This window comes from Macaca nemestrina, chromosome 3 (genome assembly GCF_043159975.1).
Source record: "Macaca nemestrina isolate mMacNem1 chromosome 3, mMacNem.hap1, whole genome shotgun sequence".
NCBI classification, from domain to species: domain Eukaryota; kingdom Metazoa; phylum Chordata; class Mammalia; order Primates; family Cercopithecidae; genus Macaca; species Macaca nemestrina.
In genome coordinates this window covers 131,602,024-131,629,633 of record NC_092127.1, presented here as the reverse complement: position 1 = coordinate 131,629,633, position 27,610 = coordinate 131,602,024, and the positions used below count along the sequence as shown (strand labels likewise).

At 38.3% G+C, this 27,610-nt stretch overlaps 1 protein-coding gene and 1 long non-coding RNA gene across 2 annotated transcripts in view; one reads left to right on the top strand and one right to left on the bottom strand.

Annotated features, from left to right (window-relative positions):
• The first annotated feature begins 7,457 nt into the window (after positions 1 to 7,457).
• LOC105463617 (UDP-glucuronosyltransferase 2B20) overlaps positions 7,458 to 27,610 on the top strand; it is a 32,478-nt gene continuing 12,325 nt past the window's right edge. Inside the window, exons 1-4 of the mRNA XM_011710825.2 lie at positions 7,458 to 7,564; positions 15,001 to 15,788; positions 17,488 to 17,636; positions 20,341 to 20,472. Of these exons, the coding sequence (XP_011709127.2) occupies positions 15,065 to 15,788; positions 17,488 to 17,636; positions 20,341 to 20,472 (1,005 nt within the window). The 5' untranslated portion in view covers positions 7,458 to 7,564; positions 15,001 to 15,064. The remainder of the gene's footprint in view (positions 7,565 to 15,000; positions 15,789 to 17,487; positions 17,637 to 20,340; positions 20,473 to 27,610) is intronic.
• On the bottom strand, positions 7,563 to 11,510 carry LOC139362387 (uncharacterized). Its single transcript, XR_011621207.1, has 3 exons — positions 11,262 to 11,510; positions 8,363 to 8,446; positions 7,563 to 7,997 (listed from the first exon to the last, which is right to left on the bottom strand). It is a non-coding gene; the product is annotated as an uncharacterized lncRNA (long non-coding RNA).

The window sequence follows — 27,610 nt, the reverse complement described above, 5'->3', positions numbered from 1 at the left end:
GAGATACCATCTCACACCAGTTAGAATGGCAATCATTAAAAAGTCAGGAAACAACAGGTGCTGGAGAGGATGTGGAGAAATAGGAACACTTTTACACTGTTGGTGGGATTGTAAACTAGTTCAACCATTATGGAAAACAGTATGACGATTCCTCAAGGATCTAGAACTAGATGTACCATATGACCCAGCCATCCCATTACTGGGGATATACCCAAAGGATTATAAATCATGCTGCTATAAAGACACATGCACATGTATGTTTATTGCGGCACTATTCACAATAGCCAAGACTTGGAATCAACCGAAATGTCCATCAGTGACAGACTGGATTAAGAAAATGTGGCACATATACACCATGGAATACTATGCAGCCATAAAAAAGGATGAGTTCATGTCCTTTGTAGGGACATGGATGCAGCTGGAAACCATCATTCTTAGTAAACTATCACAAGAATAGAAAACCAAACACCGCATGTTCTCACTCATAGGTGGGAACTGAACAATGAGATCACTTGGACTCGGGAAGGGGAACATCACACACCGGGGCCTATCATGGGGAGGGGAGAGGGGGGAGGGAGTGCATTGGGAGTTATACCTGATGTAAATGAGGAGTTGATGGGTGCTGACGAGTTGATGGGTGCAGCACAGCAACATGGCACAAGTATACATATGTAACAAACCTGCACGTTATGCACATGTACCCTAGAACTTAAAGTATAATAATAATAAAAATTTTTTTTAAAAAAAAGCGAGAAGAAAAGAAATAGCTGAAACAATTTAAAATAAAAAACAAAGTTGGAAGACTTTCACTTTCTGCTTTTAAAGACAAATATCAATATAGAATAATCAAGAGAGTGTGATACAGACTTAAGATAGGCATATAAATCAGTGTAATAGATTTTAGAATCTAGGAATATACTCATGCATTCATGGTTTTTGAAAAAAGTGCCCAATTTAATGGTCAAAGAATAGATTATTCAACAAACGTAATTGGGAAAAGTGATTATCCACATACGAAATAATTAGAGTTGGGCCTCCTACCTCAAACCACTTACAAAAATTAACTCAAAATTAGTTAAAGCTGAATGTAAGCAATAGAACTGTAAAACTCTAATAATGAAACATGGGGGCTTATGTCCATGATTTTGCATTTGGGGATAGTTTGGTAGATATGACACTAAAAATAAAAGTGAGCCAATTCAAGCTGATTCATAGGATTTCATCAAAATTAATATTTTTGTGTTTCAATGGACATTATTAAGAAAGTAAAAAGACAACCCAAAAATGAGATAATATTCTTGGATATCATATATATGATAAGGAACTTATATGAAAAATATATTAAATATGTAAGTCCACAAAAAGTAGCCAAATAATTTAATCAAAATGGGCAAAGCATCAAAATAGAAATTTTTCTAAGAAGATATATAATGACTAATTAGCACATAAAAATGCTCCGAAGTGTTAGATATGAAGGAAATATAAATCATAATGAGATTTCACTTCACTCACACTGGCTGTAATAAAAAAACATATGATAACAAGTACTGACAAGGTTATGGAGACATTAAAACCATCATGCATTGGTGGTGAGAATGGAAAATAGTTCAGCCATTGTGAAAACCAGTTAGCAATTCCTCAAAAGGTTACACATACATTTACCATATAATCCAGCAATTCCACTTCTAGATATACACTCAAGAGAAATAAAAATATGTCCACAGAAAGCTTGTACATGAATGTAAATCAGCATTATTCATAATCATCAAAAATGGAAAAAATAAATGTATACCAAATGATAAATGAACAGATAAAATGAGTATATATGCACTTTGGAGTATTATTTGACAATAGAAAGAAATGAAGTCCTTATATACACTATTCCATGGGTGAACCTTTAATACATTATGCTAAACACAACAAGCCACTCACAAAAGACCATATATTGTACGATTTCATTTTTTAAAATGTATTATTTTGCATAGGTTATTGGGGTACAGGTGGTATTTGGTTACATAAGTTCTTTAGTGGTGGTTTGTGAAATCCTGGTGCACCCATCACCCAAGCAGTATACACTGTACCATATATGTTGTCTTTTATCCCTTGCCCCCTCCCACTCTTCTGCCCAAGTCTCCAAAGTCCATTGTAACATTCTTATGCCTTTGTGTCCTCATAGCTTAGCTCTCACATTATCAGTGAGAACATACGATGTTTGGTTTTCCATTCCTGAGTTATTTCACTTAGTATAATAGTCTCCAATCTCATCCAGGTCATTGCAAACATTACTAATTCATTAAATTTTATTACTGAGTAATATTCCATCATATGGATATACCACAGTTTGTTTATCCATTTGTTGACTGATGGACATTTGGGATAGTTCTATAATTTTGCAGTTGTGGATTGTGCTGCTGCAAACATGCATGTGCAAGTATCTTTTTTGAATAATGACTTCTTTTCCTCTGGGTAAATACCCAGCAGTGGGATTACAGATCAAATGGTAGTTCAACTTAGTTCTTTAAGGAATCATCACACTGTTTTCCACAGTGACTGTACTAGTTTACATTCTCACCAGTGTAGAAGTGTTCCCTGATCACTGCATCCATGCCAACATCTACTGTATTTTGATTTTTTTTTTATTATTATTATGGCCATTCTTGAAGGAGTAAGGTGGTATTGCATTGTAGTTTTGATTTGCATGTCCCTGATCATTAGTGATGTCAAACACTTTTTTCATAAGTTTACTGGTCATTTGTATACTTATTTTGAGAATTGTCTATTCATGTCCTTATCCCACTTTTTGGGGGGATTTTTTTTTTTTCTCACTGATTTATTTGAGTTCGTTGTAGATTCTGGACATTAGTACTTTGCCATAGGTATAGATTAAGAAGATTTTCTCCCACTCTGTGGGTTGTCCATTTACTCCGCTGACTGCTCCTTTTGCTGTGCAAAAGTTAGTTTAATTAGGTCCTACCTATTTATCTTTGGTTTTATTGCATTTGCTTTTGGGTTTTTGGTCATGAAATCCTTGCCTAAGCCAACTCCTAGAAGGGTTTTTCCAGTGTTACCTTCTAGAGTTCCAGTTTCAGGTCTTAGGTTTCAGTCTTTAATCCATTTTGAGTTGATTTTTGCATAAAGTGAGAGATAAGGATTCAGTTTCATTCTTCTACATGTGACTAGCCAACTATCCCAGCACCATTTGTTGAAAAGGGTGTCTTTCCCCACTATATGTTTCTGTTTACTTCATCAAAGATCAGTTGGCTGTAAGTATTTGGGTTTATTTCTGGGTTCTCCATTCTGTTCCATTCATCTATGTGCCTATTTTTATATGAGTACCACTCTGTTTTGGTGACTATGACCCTAGAGTATAGTTTGAAATCAGGTAGCGTGATGGCTCCAGATTTGTTCTTTTTGCTTAGTCTTGCTTTGGCTATGTGGGCTCCTTTTTGGTTCCACATGAATTTTAAATTGTTTGTTCTAATTCTGTGAAGAATGATCGTGGTATTTTCATGGGGATTGTATTGAATTTGTAGATTGCTTTTGGCAGTATGGTCATTTTCACAATATTTATTCTATCCATCCATGAGCATGGGGTGTTTTTCCATCTGTTTGTGTCATCTATGACACATATTTCAGCAGTGATTTGTAGTTTTCCTTGTAGAGGTGTTTTGAATCCTTTGTTAGGTATATTCCTAAGTATTTTATTTTACTTTATTTGTTTGCAGCTATTGTAAAATGGGTTGAGTTCTTGATTTGATACTCTGCTTAGTTGCTTTTGGTGTATACAAGAGCTACTGATTTGTGTACATTAGTCTTGCACTGGAAACTTTCCAGTATTCTTTTATCAGTTCTATATGCTTTCTGGAGGAGTCCTTAGGATTTTCAAGGTAAACAATCATATTGTTAGCAAACAGGGACAGTTTGACTTCTTCTTTACTGATTTGGATTCTTTACTGATTTTATTTCTTTCTCTTTTCTGATTGCTCTGGCTAGGACTTCTAGTACTATGTTGAAGAGGAGTGGTGAGAGTGGGCATCCTTGTCTTGTTCCCAGTCTCAGAGGGAATGCTTTCACCTTTTCCCCATTCAGTATTACATTGGCTGAGGGTTTGCCATAGATAGCTTTTATTATATTAAGGTATTCCCTTGTATGCTGATTTTGCTGAGAATTTTAATCATAAAGCAATGCTAGATTTTGTCAAATGCTTTTTCTGCATCTATTGAGATGATCATGTGATTTTTGTTTTTAATTCTGTTTATGTGATGTACCACATTTATTGACTTGTGTGTATTAAAACATCCCTGCATCCCTGGTATAAAACTAACGTTGTCATGGTGGATTATCTTTTTTTACATTGTAGGATTCAGTTAGCTAGTATCTTGTTAAGAATTTTAGCATTTATGTTCATTAAGGGTATAGGTCTGTAGTTTTCTTTTTTGGTTGTGTCCTTTTTTGGATTTGGTATTCGGGAGATGCTGGTTTCATAGAATGAATTAGGGAGGGTTCCTCTTTTCTCTGTCTTGCGGAATAGTGTCAAAAGGATTGGTGCCAATTCTTCTTTGAATGTCTGGTAGAATTCTGCTGTGAATCTGTGTGGTCCTAGACTTTTTTTGTTGGAAATTTTTAAATTACCATTTCAATCTTGCTGATTCTTATTGGTATGTTCAGGGTATCTAATTCTTCCTGATTTAAGTTAGGAAGGTTGTATTTTTCCAGGAATTTATCCATCTCTTCTACATTTTCTAATTTATGTGCATAAAGGTGTTCATAGCAGCCTTGAATGATCTTTTGGGTCTTATGTGATTTATGCTTTAAAGATATGCTGTTTTGATGTGTTTCCAGAATTTATTTCAAGATTTAGATTTCCTTTAACAGTTCTTGTAGTGGTGGCTTGGTAATGGCGAATTCTCTCAGCATTTGTTTTCTGAAAATGGCTATCTTTCCTTCATATATGATGCTTGGTTTCACTGGATACAAAATTCTTGGCTGATAATTGTTTTGTTTGAAGAGGCTGAAGATAGGGCCCTAATCCTTTCTAGTTTATAGGGTTTCTGCTGAGAAATCTGCTGTTAATCAAATAGGTTTTCCTTTATAGGTTACCTGCTGCTTCTCTCTCACAGCTCTTAAGATTCTTTCCTTTTTTTTTTTTTGAGATGGAGTTTCACTCTTTTTGCCCAGGTTACAGTGCAACAGCATAATCTCGGCTCACCACAACCTCTACTTCTTGGATTCAAGCAATTCTCCCACCTCAGCCTCCTGAGTAGCTGGGCTTACAGGTGCGTGCCACCATGCCTGGCTAATTTTTGTATTTTTAGTAGAGACGGGGTTTCACCATGTTAGTCAGGCTGGTCTCGAACTCCCGACCTCAGGTGGTCTGCCCACCTCAGCCTCCCAAAGTGTTGGGATTACATGCATGAGCCACCGTGCCTGGCTTCTTTCCTTCATCTTTTTTTTTTTTTTTTTTTTTTTTGAGAGGGAGTCTCACTCTGTTGCCCAGGCTGGAGTGCAGTGGTGCAATCTCCACTCACTGCAAACTTCGCCTCCCAGGTTCACACCATTTTCCTGCCTCAGCCTCCCGAGTAGTGGGGACTACAGGCGCCCGCCACCGCGCCGGGCTAATTTTTGTATTTTTAGTAGAGACGGGGTTTCACCGTGTTAGCCAGGGTGGCCTCAATCTCCTGACCTCGTGATCTGCCTGTCTCGGCCTCCCAAAGTAGTGGGATTACAGGCGTGAGCCACCACGCCCGGTCTTTCCTTCACCTTAACTTTGAATAACCTGATGACAATGTGCCTAGGTGTAGATCTTTTTGCGATGAATTTCCCAGGTGTTCTTTGTGCTTCTTGTGTGGGTCTCTAGGAAGACTGGGGAAGTTTTCCTCAATTATTCCCCCAAATATATTTCCAAGGTTTTTGAATTGTCTTCTTCCTCAGGAATACTGATTCTTCTTAGAATTGGTCATTTAATGTAGTCCCAGACTTCTTGGAGTCTTTGTTCATATTTTCTTTTTCTTTTTCATTTTTTTTTCTGTATTGTATCAAGTTAGTTTGAAGACCTTGTCTTTGAGTTCTGAATTTCTTTCTTCTCTTTGTTCAATTCTATTGCTGAGATTTTCCTGAGCATTTTGCATTTCTAAAAGTGTGTTCAAAGTTTCCTGAATTTTTTATTTCTTTGTCTTTCAGTTATTTCATTGACTATTTCTCTCTTCACTTATTGTATTATGTTTTGGATTTCCTTACATTGGGCTTTGCCTTTCTCTGGTCCCTCCCTGATTAGATTAATAACTAACCCCCTGAATTCTTTTTCAGGTAAATCAGGGACTTCTTGATTTACATAAATTACTGGTGAACTAGCGTGATTTTCAGCGCGGGGTCGGGGGGGGGGTTGTTAACAAGCTTTCTTTTGTCATATTCCCAGAGTTGGTGTTCTGGTTCCTTCTCATTTGTGTAGGCTCTGTCTGAGGGAAGGTCTGGGGCTGAAGACTGTTGTTCAGACTTTTTTTGTCCCACGGGGTGTTCCCTTGTTGTAGTACTCTCCCCTTTTTTTGTGGATGTGATATCCTGTGAGCCAAACTACAGTGATTGTTGTCTCTCTTCTGGGTCTAGCCACCCAGCGAGTCTACCCAGCTCCAGGCTGGTACTGGGGGTTGTCTGCAGAGTCCTGTGATATGAAATATCTATGGATCTCTCAGCTCTGGATACCAGTGTCTGTTCAGGTGGAGGGTATAAAGGACTCTGTGGGGATCTTTAGCTTTGGTGGCTTAATGGTCTATTTTGTGCTGGTTGGCCTCCTGCCAGGAGGTGGTGCTTTCCAGAAAGCATCAGCTGTAGTAGTGTGGAGAGGGACTGGTGCTGAGCGGGGCCCTAGAACTCCCAAGATTATAGGTCCTCTGTCTTCTGCTATGGGGGAGTGGGGGGAGGTTAGGGAAGGACCTTCAGGTGGGGGCGGGTCTAGGCGTGTTTGAGCTCAGGCCCTCCTTGGGCAGGCCTTGCTTTGGCTGCTGTGGGGGATAGGGGTGAGATTCTCAGGTCACTGGAGTTGTGTACCTAGGTGGATTATGGCTGCCTCTGCTGAGTTATGAGGTTGTCAGGGAAAGCCAGCAGTCACAGGCCTCACCCAGCTCTCATGCACACTGAAAGGCCACTGTCACTTCCACCGTGGCCCCTGCAACAATACCGAGTCTGTTTCCAGGAGGAAGGCAAATTGGCCTTGAATATTTGCCTGAGGTTTTCTACATCCCAGCTGCAAAGAAAAGGGCATTAGTTCTTCCCCTGCCTGTGAAGTCTGCAAGCTGGATTCATGCCCTCCCCCAAGTTCTGGCCAGGAGGCTTCTCACCTGTTCAAATTGTTACAAAGTTCAGCAGAGAAATCCCTTTCACTGTGGACTTTTACCCCTGTAATGTTCTTGTAACAGTTCAAACTCCGAGAGCGCATCAACAGAAAACACGAGACAGTGTGGAACAACATGCTGTTTTAATGAGTACCTGGGTGCAGGCGGACTAAGGCCTAAAATGGCATCAGCCCCAAGTGAGGATGGGACAGGGGTTTTATAGTCCTCTGTAAACAGTAAGTGTCCCAGTCTGGTGTGACTGCTATCTAGTACCCAGACGACCTCTTTCTTGATCTTCAGGGGTATGTGTCTTCCAGCCAGGGTAGGTGTCTTCCAGTTGGCTCTCTTCCTGCTTCTGCTATCTTGCTGATGCATGCTGCTGACACAAGTGGCCTTGCATCTTGGGACTGCACCTGAGAGGAGGAGTTACTCATCCCTTCAAGCTTTCAGGACTCAAGGAGAATCTTTCATTCTTGTCTATTTGGTTATAGAATAAAGGAAAAAGGGGTGACTTTCTCAATAACTACTTCAGGCATGACATAGGGGTTGGCATGGGCACCTTGGGAAAAGAAAACCTTAATTTTGGGGGTATTCTTGAGAAACTGGTTGGTATCCAGCATGTCGTTGTAGCAGGAGCACCGTCTGGATTGTCTGGTTACACGTCTGTGCCTGCAAGACAGTTAGGTTGAGAGGACAAGGAGATGTCAACAGGGAGAGGCATGACCTCATTTGCTGCTTCATAAATGAAAGACCATGACTGGATTAAGGAGGGGAGGTTACTCCTGAGTGGCTCAGAGTCTGATAAGGGTGGAGGCCCCAAGACGAATGTTTGATCATACATGATTTCAAAGAGACTATAAAAAGAGGGTGCTTTTGCTGTTGTACAAAGTCTCATGAGGGCAAAAGGGAGATTTTTTTTTGTCCAGGACTGGCAGGTTTCTAGAGCCAGCTTGGTGAGTTGGGCTTTAAGGACAGAGTTAATTTTTTCAACCTTGCCTGAAGATTGAGGCCTGTAGGGTGTGTGGAGAACTTACTTTATTCTTAAGGATGTAAAAATGCCTTGGGAAATTTGACTGATGAAGGCAGGACCACTATCGGACTGGATGGATGTTGGGAGTCTGAAACGGGAAATTGTTTACATGATGAGTTTATGTGATGATATTTGCACCTTCTGAAGTTGTTGGGAATGCTTCTACCTAACCGGAGAAAGTACGGACAAGGACTAGAAGATAGCAGAGTCATTTATCATGCGGCATATGAGTGAAGTCTACTTGCCAATCTTCCCCAGGTATCTGGCCCTGGGCTTGGTGGGTAGGAAAAGGCAGAGGCTGCAGGGAGTCCTGGGGTTACACTGAGGGGTAGATAGAGCAGGACTGGGTAATTTCTTGAACGTGGCTGGAATGGTGAGAACAAGTGAGAATAGGGTGGAGAAGTTGCAAGAGAGGCTGGTAACCAACATGGAAAGTATTGTGGAGGCTTTGGAGATGAGGAAGGCTTTGAGAGTGAGGAAGAACAAGCACCCTTCCTTGACATAACAAGATCCTTGCTTTTGAAGGTTTTGGGCTCAGTCTTCTTTTTCTTCTGAGGAGTAAAGAGGAGAGAACAAGGACAGGGATAGCAACCGGCCTTTGCAAGGTTGTAGGGCTACTTGTTTGTCTACCTGATCTGCTAGGGCATTTCCATCCAATTTAGGATTGTCTGGGGTGTGGTGGCCCCTGCGAGGAATGATGGCAACTTTCTGGGGGAGCTTGGCAGCTTGAAGGAGCTCGCTGATGAGCGAGCCACTTATGACAGGAGTATTATTTACAGTTAGGAAACCTTGTTTTTTCCAGATGGATGATTATGAGTGCACTACGTGGAATGTAAAACGAGAATTTGAATGTATTGATCTGTTTTCCGGATGTTAGAGTGAGAGCTCAAGTGAGGGCAATGAGTTCAGCTTTTTGGGAGGTGGTGCCTAGGAGGAGCGGATTGGCTTCAATAGTGTTGAGGGGGGCGGTGACACTATAGCATAGCCAGCATGTCGGTGTCCTTGATGTAGGAAGGAGCTGCCATCTACAAACTAAGTAAAGGAGGCATCTGGAAGGGATTGGTCTGTTAGGTTTGGAAAAGGTATAAGAAAGGTTTGAACAGTATTCACACAGAAGAGTGTGAATAATAGTTTTGGGCGGTTGTAACTTCAGGTAAGAGCATGGCTGGGTTTAGATGGGAGCTGGTTAGCATGGTGATGTGGGGAGTTTCTATGAATAGAGCATACAGTTAGAGGAGATATGGGGCAGAGAAAAGACTTAGTACACTGCAGTGAGCTAACATGTCTTTGATGTTATGCGTTGAATAAACTGTTAGGTTGGCATGAAGAGATAGTTTTAGGCTTTTAACAGAGAGGACAGCAGCTGCCACCAATGCTCAGAGGCAGGTAGGCCATCTGATAACTGTGGCTTCAAGCTGTTTAGGGAGGTAGTAGGCAACAACCTTGGGGAGTGGGTCCCTGAGACTAGGTTAGAACACCTAGTGCAACTCCACGCCATTCATCAGTATAGAGGGAGAAAGTTTTAGTGAGGTCTGGGAGAGTGAGGATGGGGGCTGAGATAAGAGCCTTTTGGAGTACATGGAAAGGTTGGATAATAGGCTGTGCAGGTTTTAAAGGCTCATGGAGAGGGCTTTTAGCAGCTTGGTGTAACGGTTTGGCAAGTAGATCAAAGGAGGAAACCCAGAGCCTAAAATATTTCACTAATCCTGGAAAAGAGATAATTTCTTGCTTAGTTTGCGGAGGTGGGAGGGACTGGAGGAGGGATATGTGGTCTGTTGTGAGACCTTGGGTTCAGCGAGTAAGAGCTAGGCCTAGATAGGTGACTAGGGGGGTGCATATTTGTGCTTTCTTAGGGGATACCTGATACCTCCGTTCTGCCAAGAAGATTAAAAGAGAGATAGTATGTATGGGTGTTGCAGTTTCTTTGAGAGGGGCTACACAGGAGCAGATTATTAACATATTAAAGGAGAGAGGATGATTTTAGGGATAAAGTACCGAAGTCACTAGCAAAGGCTTGCCCAAAAAGGTGGGAGCTGTCTCTAAAACCTTGAGATAGTACACACCAGGTGCGCTGACATGAAGGGTGGTTGTCGGAGCTTTCCCACGTAAAGGCAAAGAAGTTCTGGTAATCAGGGTGTAAAGGAATTGCAAAAAGGCATCCTTTAGGTTTAGAACAGAAAAATGAGTGGCATTGGAGGGAATTGTGGAAAGTAAAGTATATGGGTTAGGAACTACTGGGCTTACTGGGAGTAGAGCTTGGTTAATGAGACTGAGGTCCTGGATTAAGTGATAAGTTCCATCTGGCATTTTAACGGGTGGAACTGGTGTGTTAAAAGGAGAGTTTGTTGGGCTGAATAGGTGACTGGTGAGGAGGAGAGAAATGATATGCTTTAGGCCTTTGAGAGTTGCTTGGGGGATGGGATACTGCTTCTGTGATAGGAACTGAGTGGACTTCTTAAGGGTGGTGTGGATGGGAGTGTGGTGTTCTGTGACTGAGGGTATAGAAGTATCTCAAAAAGTGGGGTTAACTACAGATGGGGGATAAGGAAAAGTTGAATGTTTTAGGGTGGGAAGTCGGAGGAGTAGAAAAAAGTTAGAAGACTTGGAGGGGTCTGGGTTGATGTGTTGGGTACTGTGGGGAATGTGGAAGTGGAGAGCAGTGTGGAGTTTTGAAAAGTTGTCTCTGCCGAGGAGCATAGTTGGGCATAAGGGCAAGACTAAGAAAGAGTGACCGAAGGAAAAGTTGTGCAAGGAGCAGAAAAGTGGAGGGGGGGCTTGGAGTTTGGAGACTTGTCCATTGATTCCCACAACAGAGACTTGGGAGGACTGGCTGGGTCCTGAAAATTTAGGTAAAACAGAATAAGTTGCCCTGATATTAATTTTCAAAAAACACACTGGCCTACCTGCCACTATCAGGGTTACCCTTGGCTCAGATGAAGCAATGGTAGTTGCTGGGGCGTCTGTTCCAGGTCACTGTCTGTCTTCAGCAGCAAGGACGATGAGATCGGAGAAGGAGGTTTTGGCCGGCTGGGGCAGGCAAGGGGGCGGTCCTTGCTGGGGCTCCTCACAGTCTGACTTCCAGTGGGGTCCTCTGCAGAGGGGGCACGGCCTGGTGGGCTTACCTGGGTTTGGGCATTGCCCAGACCAGTGGCCTTCATTGCCGCACTTGATAATAGGTACTAGGTGGAGGTGGATTGCTAGGAGGCCTCTGTGTGGAGCTGCAGCCCCATGGGCCTACAGGGCCCCTGATGGTGGAGGCAAGCATTTGAAACTGTCCTTTTTTTTCTCTCTCTCTTTTACTTTCCTCATCACAACTATTAAAGGCTTTGAAGGCTAAATTAAGAAGGTTTCATTGTGGGGTTTGAGAGCCGTAGTCAAGCTTCTGAAGCTTGCGCCAAATGTCAGGGGTAGGTTGGTTGAGGAAGCAAAGGTTTAAAATAGTGGTTCCTTTGGGGCTGGCTGGGTCTAGGTTGGTATATTTTCTCATGACTTCAGTTAAACAGAAGAGAAAAAGGGTTGGGTTTTTGTCAGCACCTTCGGTGATTTCTGAAAGTTTTTCATAGTCTACGACTTTATGGGAACCCTTTTTGAGTCCTGCAAGGAGACACACAATCATGTGGTCTTGATGGCAGTGTCCAGAGGCCCTGTCTTGACAATCCTGGTGGGATTCCTGGTTCAGGACTGCCTCTGTGCCAGTAGGCTGGGCAGGAGCTTGGTGATGAATTGTATTAGCATACACCTGAGCTAGGGTCCAAATATGGACCCGGTCTTCTGGGGTGAGGGTGGAAGACAGGATAAGTAGAGGTCGTGCCAGGTTAGTTCATAAGACTGTATAAGGTACTGAAACTCCCTAATATAAGAGGTAAGGTCTTCTGAAAATGAACTGAGTCTTTTGTTAATTTGAGAGAGATCAGTGAGGAAGAAGGGAACATGAATTCTAACAATACCTTCAGTTCCTGCTACTTCCTGAAGTGGGGAACCTAGCACCAGCGCTGAAGTACGGGTGGTGCATGGGCCAAAGATGGTGCCTACGCTGGTGTGGGCAGGAGAGAAGGAAGAAGCCAGAAGGGGTTCCTGCTGAGGGTTTGAAGGGGAAAGGGGGGTTGAGTTGATAGGCAGTGGAGGACAGATAGGGATGTAAGGTGACTTGATGGGTTTACGGGCTTCAGGAGAGGGCAGTGAGGAAGGAGAATGAGTACAAGCAATGCTAGAGTTGTCCTGAGGAGAGGACGGTGTAGGAAAAGAAGTGGCTAATTTTGGAGGTGATGTCAGCTGGGAAGATGATGGCTGAGAAGACAATGAGGAAGCTTGGGGAGTTAATGAAGATGGTTGAGATGGAGGGGTAGGGGCTGGGACGGGTGGATAGCAGTCAGCTGGATCCAATGAGGAAAAGAGGTAGGGTCAGGAGGAGAAAGGTGATGAGGGAAATGAGAATGGAGAAGGATTTGAACAGGTAAGCAAGAATTGCAGAGGTCAGTTTGTGATCTGAGTGCAAAAAGTCCTGGACACAAGGAATTTCTCCCCATTTTTTCCAGTGGCTGGCAATAACTGCTTAAGTCAGTTGAAATTGTAAAGTAGAATGATCTATTTGTGGGCCATCTGGACTCGTTATCTAATCTAATTCACAGTCTGACCAGGCTTTATTGTATAAAAAAGATAAGACACTTAGGGCGGACGTCTTGCCTGAGGTCTAAGGTTTGCAGATTTTTTATAAGGCAACCTGGAAGGCTGTTTTTTGGAATGGAGGACCAGGAGTTTTCCATATCAAAGAGTAGGCTCAGGAGAACAGGGAAAAAGGAGACCGTCCTGGACAGCTGGAAGGAGACGATAAAAGGAGTTATCATCACCGCTGCCTTTTTGGTTCCCGGAAAGGGATCAAATGGCTTAGTGGCATCCCCCTAAGACCAGATGATCAGTGAATGCCTGGCACGTGCTGGAACCTTGTTGGATCAATGCTGGATTTTTGGACCAGAGAAACTAAGAGAGGCCATGCAGATTTTCCCCTGTTAACTGGGCTCTCAGGGAAACTTACCAGTAGGCGAGATCAGTGACCAATGTGCATGCACAGAGAGGTAACTGGAGGCTGAGGAGCTTCCTTTGTCTGGTTGCTGTGGCCTGCTCTCTGGGGAGAATGGGTAGGTCTGCGAGCAACACAGACCTGAGCCCCTCCCGGGTTTTCCCACCAGATGTAAGGTTCTTGAATCGATTTGAACCCCCAGAGTGCACCAACAGACAACATGAGGCTGTGTGGAGCAATATGCAGCTTTAATGAGTGCCTGGGTGCAGGTGGGCTCAGGCCTAAAATGGCATCAGTCCCAAGTGAGTATGGGACAGGGGTTTTACAGTCCTCTGTAAACAGTAAGTGTCCCACTCTGACGTGATTACTATATAGTACCTGGACAGCTTCTTTCTTGATCTTCAGGGGTACATGTCTTCCAGCCAGGGTAAGTGTCTTCTGGCCGGCTCCCTTCCTGCTTCTATCTTGCTGACACATGCTGCTGATGCAAGTGGTTTTGTGTCTTGGGACTGGGCCTAAGAAGGGAGGAGTTACTCATCCCTTCAGGCTTTCAGGCTCTGAGGAGAATCTTTGAACCCCCTGCTCCACTGGTCACCCTCATGATGGATTCCTGTGGCATCAGGCAGGAATGAGCCACTTGGGTATCCAGAGAGCTCCTAGTGGCTTTCTGCTACTTCCTCTACCCCTGTATTTTGCTTGGCTTTGTTCTCTAACTTGAATCACCTCCAGGTAAAGTCAGGAACTTCTCCCACAAACAGACCTTCAGCTTCTCCAGTGGGGATGCGTATTCGGGAGAGGGGGCTATCCCTTTGACACTTCCATTGTTGGGGCACTCACAGTATTTAGTATGTCTCCCAGGGCCTGCAGGAGCAGTACACTTACTGCAGAGGGTCTGTGGGTCCTCTCAGAATTGCTGGTCTGTTCTTGCAGTTGATCTGCAGCTAAAATTCACAGTGCAAGCCTCCACATGCTGCTCTGTCTACAGCTGAAATTTTATCCCATCGGCCATGTTCCCTGGAAAATCCTCATTTATTTTTTGAAAGGTAGAGAAAATGCTAATCTATAGAGATAGAAATTAGATTAGTGGTTGCCTAGGGTAGGATGGATGCAAAATTTCAGAGTGGGGGGTTAAAGGCTATTGTATATAATTTTTTGGAGGTAATACTGATTGTTGTAGTGGATGTAAAATTCTGTGAATATACTAGGAAACACTGAACTGTACACACTAATTGGTGAATCATATGGTATATGAATTATATATCAACAAAGTTTTAGAAGACATTCCTTGTACCATGATATTAAAAATGCTGTTTGTGTTGTATAATTACTTCATCTCTCTGTGTGCAGGGCATTGAAGTCGCAGGAGCCTCTCATTTGCCACTGTTCTTAACAGCATTATAAAATAATTACATAAGATTACTTACATATTACATATGCTGGGTCATAAAAGTTATTGTTTGACTAGAGTAGTTGTAAACACAAAAGAACACCTAACACACTAAAATAAATATGAGGTCATCTATCTTTTGTTTGTCTCCTTGGCATGCACCTATTCAGACTGTTAATATTATGTGTTTATTTTTAACTTTAGCAGTTATATTTTAACTTGATTGATTTATCCTCAGATTTAAGTATGAGAAATGACAGAAAGAAACAGCAACTGGAAAAGAAGGATTGCATGAGACCAGGATGTCTCTGAAATGGACGTCAGTCTTTCTGCTGTTACAACTCAGTTGTTATTTTAGCTCTGGGAGTTGTGGAAAGGTGCTGGTGTGGCCCACAGAATACAGCCATTGGATAAATATGAAGACAATCCTGGAAGAGCTTGTTCGGAGAGGTCATGAGGTGACTGTGTTGACATCCTCGGCTTCTACTTTTGTCAATGACAGTAAATCATCTGCTATTAAATTTGAAGTTTATCCTACATCTTTAACTAAAAATGATATGGAAGATTCTCTTATGAAACTGCTAGATATTTGGATATATAGTATTTCAAACAGTACATTTTTGTCGTATTTTTCCAAACTACAAGAATTGTGTTGGGAATATTATTACTATAGTGAAAGGCTCTGTAAAGATGCAGTTTTGAACAAGAAACTTATGACAAAACTAAAAGAGACAAAGTTTGATGTCATTCTGGCAGATGCCCTTAATCCCTGTGGGGAGCTACTGGCTGAGCTATTTAACATACCCTTTGTGTACAGCCTCCGCTTCACTGTTGGCTACACATTTGAGAAGAATGGTGGAGGATTTCTGTTCCCTCCTTCCTATGTACCTGTTGTTATGTCAGAATTAAGTGATCAAATGACTTTCACAGAGAGGATAAAAAATATGATACATAAGCTTTATTTTGACTTTTGGTTTCAAATACATGATATAAAGAAGTGGGACCAGTTTTACAGTGAAGTTCTAGGTAAGTCATGTGTCCAATTAGTGCTTATTAAGTCCTAACTTTTCTGTGCCTTTGAAGGTGAGCTTATACAAATACTATGTCAGAAGATAGTGTTTTTAAGGGAAATTACAAATTGCAAATGTAAGATGATCTATCAATCTCAAAAATATTATAGAATGTTGACCTTATAGAATCAATTAGAACCCTGGGACCATCACTACTACAGGACACCCAAAGAATCATAAACCTTCAATGTAAAGCGCTTATGATTTCATCACATATCATTTTGCTATACATTTTTTCATCTTTAAAAAAAAGTCAATAGATACCTCAAAAAAATCTTCATGAAGGCAAACATATAAATTTAGTATTTACACATATTTCTAGAAAAATTAGCAATGCAGGATTGAGGAATTTGTTTCTCTTTGAGTACCTCAGTTTTCTCATTTAGAAATTAAAATTTTTTCACATAACAAGAATTCCTTCACAGTTGAGAAATATAGTGACTCTACTCCAGAAACAGAAGCCTAAAACTTGAGATTTCTAATGTTTATACATTCCTTCACTAACAGCTTGACAATTATTTCTTTCAAAATCTGAAATCTTGTTGAAAGCGAACATCTAAGTTTCAATCTGTATTTTATTAAACTGCATCTCTCCATCAAACAAAATATAGGCCAAGTTAAGGAAGAGCACATATCTCTGTGTCGATAAATTCTGAAAAATTTTTACTTCTCATTTGTAAATATATTTATTTTAAAAATCTAATTATAGTAAGATCTTAAGATGAACCAAGATGTAGTAGTATGAAGATTTCAGTGTTACTCTAAAAAATCTCATGGTTTACTTGGAGAACCAAGGATCAAGGAACTAGCTTAATAAATTGTAGACACTAGAGTACTTCCTGGAAAGCTGTTTTCATGGGTAAGATGAATTAATTGTGGAACTGAAAGAGTTATCTAAATGTATATTTGTTACTATTGCAGCTTCAGAGAGAAGACAAATGTGTATTTAAGTTCATAGTGGCTACATTAGTCCATTCTCACAGTGCTATAAAGAAATACCTGAGACTGGGTAATTTATAAAGAAAAGAAGTTTAATAGATTCATGGTTCCACATGGCTGGGATGCCTCAGGAAACTGAGAATCATGGCGAAAGGCTAAGGGGAAGCAAGCTTGGATCTTCTCACTTAGCGGCAAGAGAGAGAGGTGCAAGCAGGGAAAATGCCAGACACTTATAAAACTATCAGATCTCATGAGAACTCATTCAATATCATGAAAACAACATGGAGGAATTCACCCCATTATCCCATCAGCTGCCATTTGGTCCCTCCCTGGACACATGGGAATTTGGGGATTATAATTCAAGATGAGAGGATATTTGCGTGGGGACAGCCAAACCATATTAATGACTTATTTTAATAATTATTTATGATTGTGAATATACTGATGTTACATTAAAGATGTAAGAAGATTCAGAGATCTTCTTACAGATCTCTGAATACTTTGCCTTCCTTGTATATGCATATGAGCAACATATGCAATACATAAAAATTAAATTATGACTATATATAAATGTATGTATATATATTTTATCAATGCACAGACATTTTATATATCTTTTGGTGTGTCATTCCAAGTCCTTTCAGGAAAATACCTGCATATTCAAATAACAATTCTTGTGTTAGCTACCTTTTGTTTTGTTTTGTTTTTTCCATTAGGAAGACCCACTACATTATTTGAGACAATGAGGAAAGCTGAAATGTGGCTCATTCGAACCTATTGGGATTTTGAATTTCCTCGCCCATTCTTACCAAATGTTGATTTTGTTGGAGGACTTCACTGTAAACCAGCCAAACCCCTGCCTAAGGTAATGTATTCCTGTTTGATTTGTTTGCTTGACATTTTCAGAAGGAATGGCAGGATATTTTTCATTCAGACTGTTTAACTCAGAGTGAGGGGGAATATGGGAGGCCAAAAAAAAAGGACTGGCCATTAGAAAATTATATATCTCTACACTATCACAAGTATGTGAATGTTATTATCATTAAAGACTGAAGAGGATTACTAGGGAGATTTTGAAGAAAGGGTTGGTTAAAAATGCCTATAGGCATTTCCTTTATGATATATTCACATGAAACTGTACAGAGAATAAATCATGATGGTAAGATTCAATATTAGTAGCAAATATTCACTTAAAAATCTCTGGAAATAATTCAAATATCTTATATTAAGAAATGGTTAAAAACTTACACAATGTGCATGCCATGCTATCACAATCCTTCTTTCAAAAAAATGTTTAATTACACTGTCAACCATAGTACAGGTATAGTTGGAAACTAAGAAACAAAATGATGAGTAGAACAAGATCACAACTTTTTGTAAGATGAAAAGGCATATGCAATGAGATTAAAATTTTCTAAATAAGCATCATGTATGTACATTGAGTTATATAAATAGAATTAAAACTATAATGAAATGGTACTCATTTTAAGTTGGTGATATCTCTAGACAGAGATATGGGTAAAATTATTTTCTTTTTCTAAATTTTCACACTTTTACAAGACTACTTACATTGATCTTCTTTTACCATTACTTTCCTAAAGACATCACAGAATGAGATCAGTGCTAATCTGTCTATAAACAGATATTTTATTATTTCAATACTGGGTGGATGAAGAAGGCTTTTGCAGTGAATGAGACAAAACATTGAACTCAAGTTACATTAAATGTGCTACAGGCAACTGCAATTACACTGAGTTCCTGGATGCCTAGAGAATTATCTCTAATAGCCATACACTGACTCTCTAATTAAAACTGATGTCAGGCCTGGTGCAGTGGCTTACGCCTGTAATCCCAGCACTTTGGGAGGCCAAGGTGGGTGGATCACAAGGTCAGGAGTTCAAGACCAGCCTGGCCAAGATGGTGAAACATGCCTCTACTAAAGACAGAAAAATTAGCCAGTTGTGGTGGTAGGTGTCTTTAATCCCAGCTACTCAGGAAGATGAAGCAGGAGAATTGCTTGAACCCAGAAGGCAGAGGTTGCAGTGAGCCAAGATTGCATCATTGCACTCCAGCTTGAATGACAGAGCAAGACTCCATCTCAAAAAAAAAAAAAAAAAAAAAAAAAAGATGTCATAAAGTTAAATTACATTTTTCAAAAATACCAATATTTGGTCTGCACTGACATACTTTAAAATTTCTTTTTTTTATTATTTGTAAACAGTTTTATAAAGAAATTTACCCCAATGATTAGGACCAGAAAGTATATTTGTTATGATAGAAGGGGTTGGTCATTATTTTACTGAGAAAAAAAGAATTTAGAACAAAAGGGACAACAGCAACAAGAAGATGGGTATACAATTTTGATATGATATCCAGGAAATGTATGGGTCTACATTTCTTTTCCTCTCTCTCTCTCTCTCTTTGTGTGTTTGTGTGTGTGTGTGAGAGAGAGAGAATACACTGAGCGATGTGGAATTAGAATGGATTTAAGTTTAAAAACAGGAACACATCAGGAAACACAAGTCAGAATAATTCTCAATCATTTCTAAGCAAACACATATTCACCAGGAGCTTCATATAGTGTGAGGGAGCTACTCTACAGGGTGAGTAGGTCTCCACTGGAGAAAGGCCTGGTGACCTCTCCCACTGTGATGCAACTGCGCCCTGTGAGACACAGCAAAGTGATGATGAGGGTCCCTCACATTCAGTTACCAATCAGCACATCAATTTCACAGTGTAATATCAGGACAAAAGATGTCAGAGTTATACCTAAACAATGACCTGAGAAATAAGATCACTCAATTATGTAACTATATAGTATATAATACTGTATTATAAATGGAATTCTCAGAACTATTTCCCAGAAATTCCAAACCACAATACCAGACTGCTGAATGTCAGTGATTCTTATACTTCAGCTTCTAAGGTTTTTTTGTTGGGGGGGGGGTCAGGAGTAGTGAGTGGTAGTAGGGTAAGTCTAGGAAACTCTAACTTTAAGTGAAATATTAAGGGTTACAGAGCTAAAGAAGCTAAAGAAACGTAGATATAAAGTCATTCTTATTGTAACTAACTTTTCCTCATTGCTCATAGTCATGTAATGGCTCCAATGACTCCTAACTAAAAGAACTGAACAGAAAAAATAAAATAAAATAAAACTGTACCAAATAAACACAAGAGATTTAGTAGAACTACAAAAAAAAAAAACAATTAAAGCCAAGTAAAGCCACCTTCCAATAACCTATGTTAGTAATTATAATATTATAAATAAAGAGTCTGGGTGTAATATTTTCTAGCATTATCTCCTCCTACTGCAGTGTCACAGCTTTGTTTCATTCTTCCCTACACACACATACATACATGCATATGCAAACATATTTACACAAATTTGCATAAAAGTTTCCATATATGTTATATTAGACATCTTTCAAAGAAACTGGATGATTGGGTCAGTTTAAAAAAATTACTCCAATAGCTTCTGACTTTCTCTTCTTAGATGTTTGTAACAATCCTGTCAATAGTGTTTTCTGTGCTGTTGCTCTTTTCTGATAGAACAAATTCTTTCTTCACAGGAAATGGAAGAGTTTGTCCAGAGCTCTGGAGAAAATGGTGTTGTGGTGTTTTCTCTGGGGTCGATGATCAGTAACATGTCAGAAGAAAGGGCCAACATGATTGCATCAGCCCTTGCCCAGATCCCTCAAAAGGTTAGATAAAGTGCCTTAATTGTGGGTGGCTCCTAAATGAATCTGTTAACTCTTCAAGAGTCTATTACAGAAATGTTCTGCCTGATAATTTAACTGCTATGATAGTTCTAATTATCTCAGACATCTGTTCAAAACAAAAACATATATAGTTCTAATTATCTCAGACATCTGTTCAAAACAAAAACATATATGGAAGATCTTAAAATCATAAAGAGAGGGATTTTGGTTGATAATAATGGTGGCATTAATATTGTGATCAGAAGGAAATATATTTAAGAGTTGCTAGTGAAGTTTGGTATTATCATGGTATTGTAGGCATGTACATAGAAATCACTAAATTCTGCCCTGTTATTTGCTCCCTCTGGTTTACAGGATTTTAGATGGTACTGTATATACTGTAGATATTATCAAAAAGCAGTTACATTTTAATAAGCTACTCTAGATCACAATAACAATAAGCAGGTATTGAAAAAAGTTTGAAATGCATCATACATCTTCGGCTTACCAAGCAATCTGGCTGCTTTTACTTCCCATGCATTGGAATAGGTCTATTTAGTGTTCTGTTCAGGGTGCCACTCAGTGAAAGAATGTCCTAGTCAGACAAACCACTACTCTGGAGGTACCCACCTAGCCAAGTAGATTTAGAGAAAAAGAAAAACTTGTCTGATCTGCTGGCTTGGGTGCTGCTAATGTCTTAAGCAGAAAAATGTAATGGAAAGAATGGAGATAGAATCCTGCTTTTAGGGGAGAATGTGTGCATTATTAAATGGGCCCAACAAAGACTATGCTCTAAGAATCAGATTAGTACCTTCTCCAGATTGAGGAAGGAGCAGGAAATATAAATAAACATGGTAGGAACTTATTTTCTAATCTATAGGATATACCTGCAATCTTTGTGTATTTTCAATTTACGCTTTAGTTTCTTATCTCACATAGCCCTGTCTGATTGACCTATGGAAGTTTTTGCTGAAAACACAGTTATTTTAACACTCCCATATCAAATACAAGGTCAACATTTGTAAATTCTACTCCGGTTTATAAAGACTGCTTGGGAATTCTGAAATCAGTACCTTAGTTTGGTACTAGTCACGGTAATGACTAGCTATAACTGATAATATATCAGTGCCATCGATGTTATCCAGGGCATAATCTAAGTGTGAATGATCAGTTAAGCTAAATGTAACAAAATACAATTTTATACATTTTCAGCGTCTGTATTGTTAATCACGAATTATCAATGGACTCCTTTTTCCTACACTGTTAGCATTTACAAAAGTAGCAATACTGATAATAGTCTGAATTTGTGTAAAATGCTGCCAATTGAAATTTTTCTTGAAAGTAGCACTTGATAATTAGCAAATTAAAAGAAATTACACATACTACATATGTAGCATTGATTTATTTCTCACCATAGGCTCAGTTTAAAGATTTAGTCTTTTGTAATCAACGATGTCAAATTTATAAAATAACTTATGATTAGTAGAAAAGTGGATATAAGTAAATTCTTCTCATATCACTCAAAAATTAATAAATTTATATTAAATTTGGAAGATTACAGCTAGTATGAAGTATGTAAAATAAAGGTATAGATTATTACTAATTTGCTACTTTTTTTACTAGAATTAAGACTGTCTAAAAATTCTTAAATATTTGAATATTTCATTGATAATCTTGTGAACCCCAAATATCTGAGACAGGTCTCAGTAAATTTAGAAAGTTTATTTTGCCAACTTAAAGCAGGGAGGAGGAATTCCTTTGAGTTTCTGATTAGCCTTTCCAAAGGAGGCAATCAGATATGCATTTATCTCAGTGAGCAGGGGGATGACTTTGAATAGAATGGGAGGCAGTGATTAGCTTAGTGACTCAGGGGCCCCAAGGCTTATTTTCCTTTTATATTTCCCCCCTTTTTAAAAAAAAAAAAAAAAATCTTTTAGAGAAAGCATTTTAGAAGAAAATAAGTCTCTGAAGTAAGGTTTTCATCTGATGTCTAATGGCAAGGATGATTTATTCCTAGACAAGCAGGTCCTGAGTTATTAGGAAAGTTCATTTTTAGTAGGTTGTGAAGTCTCATGTCCTATGAAGACAAAATAAAGGAAGGAAGGGAGAAAAACAAAAACAAACAGAAGAACAATTCTATAAAATTAATATAGGCCACATTACTCTGAAGCCCATAAATCAGTAGGCAGGTATGAAAGTGGATTATGTATGTAAATTGATTGCTGTCATTTTCTTCTGAAGTTTAGGTTGTCTAGCTTGATTTGTAGGGCTTTATGAAAGCATGGCTTAGTTTACAGTGACTCCAAATTAGGAAAGATGGTGAGAGGGGGAGGAAAAAAATCTGAAGACACTATCTTGAAGACTTATAGCCATGAAAAATTAGAATACAGTCCAAATTGTAGACAATTCTGTATTAAAAATTGAAAAAAACATTAGGCAAGACTAGAATCTAACAACAGGTGTACTGTAATTTTGGAAACGTAATTTTTCTCTCTTCAGTTTCCCAATTTGACTAAAGACTAAAGACAAACCATGGTAGAACGGATTTGCTTTATTATACGTGGCTGATTATTTGTATATAGAGGAGGAAGAATAATTTTTTATTTACATAGGCTTTTAACGTGGCTTTGATGGAACTTTGTCTTATAGAAAGAATCCCAGATAGGACTTTTTTAAAGCTGAGACAAGCCATAGATTTGTACCATCAAATACCTATGGGTTGGGTGAATTCCTATACTCTTGGGGTTTCAAAATAAACTTGAAGCTCCTGGGCCTGTCAGAAAGTTACATTCTTTGCTTACCACAGGTAAGGAACCCTTATAGATGAAGGTATGAGGCCAGTTTTCCCAAGAGGCTTTTGTTGGCTCCATAAGTCAAGTTTGATTCCCTAAAGGAAAGCACACCATTCCAGTGAAAGCCTTGGTAAAATAACCAGTTTCTCCAATTGTGTTTTGTTATAAATGAAAATAGATGAAAATAGATAATTATTGCACTTATGCAAATAACTGTATTGACAAAAGTAAAAAATACTCACAAATAGTTTCCAAATTCTGAAGAAATCAGGTAGAGGGAAGCAAATATGTTCTAAATTTTGTTCATAGGAGTATATTAAATTGCTAAAAGCTGTTAATAGCTCAAAAAAAAGATTCCTTGCTGACTCTAAAAAACAAAGAAAGCACTTTGGGAGGCCGAGACGGGCGGATCACGAGGTCAGGAGATCGAGACCATCCTGGCGAACACGGTGAAACCCTGTCTCTACTAAAAAATACAAAAAACTAGCTGGGCGAGGTGGCCAGCGCCTGTAGTCCCAGCTACTCGGGAGGCTGAGGCAGGAGAAGAGTGTGGGAAAAAAAAAAAAAAAAAAAACGAAACAAAGGATCAGCAATGTTTTAAGCAAAGTCAAAAAGATTACTTGTTTTCTATTAGTTCAGTCCATGTAAGTTAATTCCTGTTCTGCTTCATATTCATGAATATTTTAGTTCTCCATGAGTCCTGAAAATTTTTCTTCTATTCTAATGTCACAACCTCCAAAATTATAAAAACTTTTATTCCAGAGCACCTGTTAGAATTTTATAGCTGATTATAAAACGACCTTCTAAAGAGGACCAAAGTGAGACAACAATTGTCAGTGGATGACAAAATTTTAGGGCAGCCTCAGTCAAAGACATAATGGACAAGGAAATTTGTTACCCCTGTGGCACACACTAATTTAACATAACAAATATAATTATTACTGATAATGTACACACTAAGTCATATCAGAATTATAGAAGTTTCCCATAATTTTGGAAGACATACCAGCAACATATTTATATAAATATAGCTCAAAAAGACCAAACACCATTTCATATTTGACAATGTTTCCTATATGATTTTTATACCATATAAGACAAATTATGTCATTTTTGGACTTTAGGGAAACTAATAACTTAAAGGATTACTTAGATCAGAAAAAAACATAATTTATAATTTGATTTTGGAAAATTTGTCAAATATCAAAGGTTTAAAACACTTGATATCACAGGTAAAAGAAATCATTCATTTTACTAAAGTGGTAACTCACAGATTTCAAAAAAAGACAAAAATCTTCATCTTTTGAGAGAGGAGACTCAATTTTCCAAACAATAAGCCCTAATAAAACAGCATGAAGTCAAATAAGTTTGTTTTTCAAACTTTTATGAACAATCTATAAAATTATAATATTGACCATAAGATATAACTTTCCTGAGCCTTTCATAACCTTTATAATCTTTATTAAGAAGTCAGTTTATTCTTCAAGAAAACCTTGTTAATCTGACATGGGGGCCCATATGTTGGTCGTGCATTAGTGTGCCATTGATGTTTATGATTAATTTATAGATAAACTGAACTTATTTTATCACTCAGTATCAGTTCTTGCAATCTCACACACCCACCTCTTCTATGATAGTCCCTGGACCTTGAGGAGTTGAATAGCTTTTAGAAAACACTGTTAGCATTATGCCACAACAAACAGAACTTGAGGAAAAAAACTTATATCAGTTGAAAATTAGTTGAAGAAGAGTGTTACTATTTCACGCCCTTCAAAAGGGGACAGAAAACCAAAAACAGTGAGATGCAATAAAAGTTAAACTTTGGCTTAAAAAAAATAAAATCTCTTATAATATTTTAAGAGTAAATCAATCCCTTAAGAAAATTTTATTATCCTAACCAATTATTTAGTCATAGTGCTTTTATTTACATCAAGCCCAATCTGTAGAAAGACCATTAATTATAGACAACTTGATCATACAAAAGTTTTTTAAATCTTCTTATTGTGACTTACACAGATCATTCATGATATGCTTGGACTTTCTGGTTTGTCCTGAACATCCTTCTTTCTTACACAACTGATAATTTTATTCTAGAACTAAATTTACCATACAAGATTCTTGCTCATATAAAATTATTTCTCTTCAAGCATTTTACAAAGAAAAAAAAGCTTTTTACTTTTATAATTTTCTTTACATCTCTCTTATTTCCTGCTTCCTTTTTTACCTTGTTTTATATATAACTTTTAAATAAGCTTTGATTTAGACAACACTTCTTCACCTTTTTTAAAAAATACACACTATTTTTTAGAAAGAATGTTTTCCTACCAATTTTTTTTGAAAAATACTCAAACAATGAAATATCTATTATTTAATTTAATATAACTTTAGATTCTAAATTATGAGTTTGTCTACAAGTATTTATCCCATCACATTTACCTAATTACTTTATTTAGTCATTTACCTAGATTATTTATGAAACCTGTGATACTCATCATTTAAATTTATGGAATTGCCATTGCAAAATTATAACTGAGACAATGAAAAATATCTGACCTAACTAACTCCATCTTGCTTTTGACCTCCCAGCTGTCCATGTTCATTTCTGGATGTGGGCCAAACTAACTTAGGGAGGAACTTAGTTTATAGTTTAGCTTTGAAATAAAAAATGATAACAGTCTTTTCCCAAAACAAACCTTACTGCCTGTGGACTAGATTGCTTAAGGCTGCAAGATTAGAAGTTATGATAATCTAACTTAATTCAATATGTAGCTATTTTCATTAAACCAATTATTAATGTCTTATTTATTAAAAATTAGACAAAGATCATTCTGCTTTGAGATTGGTTACAGTTTTGTAACCCCTATGTCAAATTTTGACAACTTAAAGTATTTGGCAAGAATAAGTATGAAATTGCTTGATTAATAAATGCAAACAAAAATGTATGCTGGCAGTTCTTAAGATATTTCTGGTATTATATAATTGTAAAGTTATCTTATTTGTAAAAGATTGTATTTAAGTTACATAAACTTGAAAAAGCATTTGACTAGTCTTTCTTTCTGGCAAAGTATTTAATTCAAGCACTTTTATTTTCTTAAGCCAATTAGAGCTCTTTTATATATTTTCAGTAGTAAAACATTGTGTACAAAACACATAAATACATAGATGTATTAAGCATGCCAACAGAAGTACATCTTATAGATATATAAAAACTACTTTTTGCCATATTAAACTTTCAAATTCTTGATAACCTGTTTCAATAGGTAATCTGTATGAATACTTGATCACCATAGGCAGTTGTAAGCTAAATAGTCTTACATTTGCATATTAAAAGAAACCCTTCAGGTGAAAATCAAAAAACAAAATTTACATCATAAGGTACAGAGAGAAAAAAATTGGTGTGCTAGAAGGAAAATCAAATAGATTTACTTGCCAATTAAACATAAATTATAGAAAGTATAATGGCCTTTTAAATATATGCAAACACATATACACACACATACACAAAAGATTCTATGGCTTTTACTTCAGAACTTTAGCCATGAGATAAAAAAAAATTCACCAGCTTGCAGACAAAAGCCTGTTGAATCCAAACAGTGGTTTTTATCTTAATAGAAAAATAAAAGCAAATTTAAAGCAAGAAGAAAAGAAAATTTTTTTAAAAGAGAGAATTTAGGAACTCTATAGTTTGCAGGACAACTTTAGGGTTCTTAATGTATATGTGCACAAAGACCATATTACCTTCATTTTACATAAACTCTGCCAAGTACAGGTGTCATAAAACCTACCGAGAGATATCAGGGGGTCATTCTTCTTGCTTTCTCCTCATTCTTAGATTGTTTCCCACTTTTTTTCTTAAAAGGAGGAACTGAGCTGTGGCCTAGGGTTTACATGTGGTGAATCAATGTGTGTTTCTTGTGGGCAGTACTCCACAATGTGTCACCACTGAGTTGTTTCCACCCTCTTACATGTCTCATTTTCTCTCTCCAGAGGTCTATGATCTCTGAGAGGGCTCAAAATATGGGGTGATCCACCCTAATATGTGTTTCCTGGACTAGCCTTTTTTTAAAAAGTTAATTTTTGTTGGGGATTTCTCTGCAGGGTCCCTCCATGTCATAGGGGGTCAACCCCCAAACACTCCCACAAGGCCCTCATTCACTTAGGAGTGACATATGACTGGGAGGAGCAAATGCCCTTTCTCTTTGGAGTGAGAAAACTCAGTCTCTCAATTGCCTATGTAAACCACAGTTCAGTTTCTCACGCAAATCCACACAGACAAGCCAAATTGAGATTAATTTTGGGAATAAAAACAATAGAGGAGACCCTTTATAATGCATCTCCTAACTAGAATT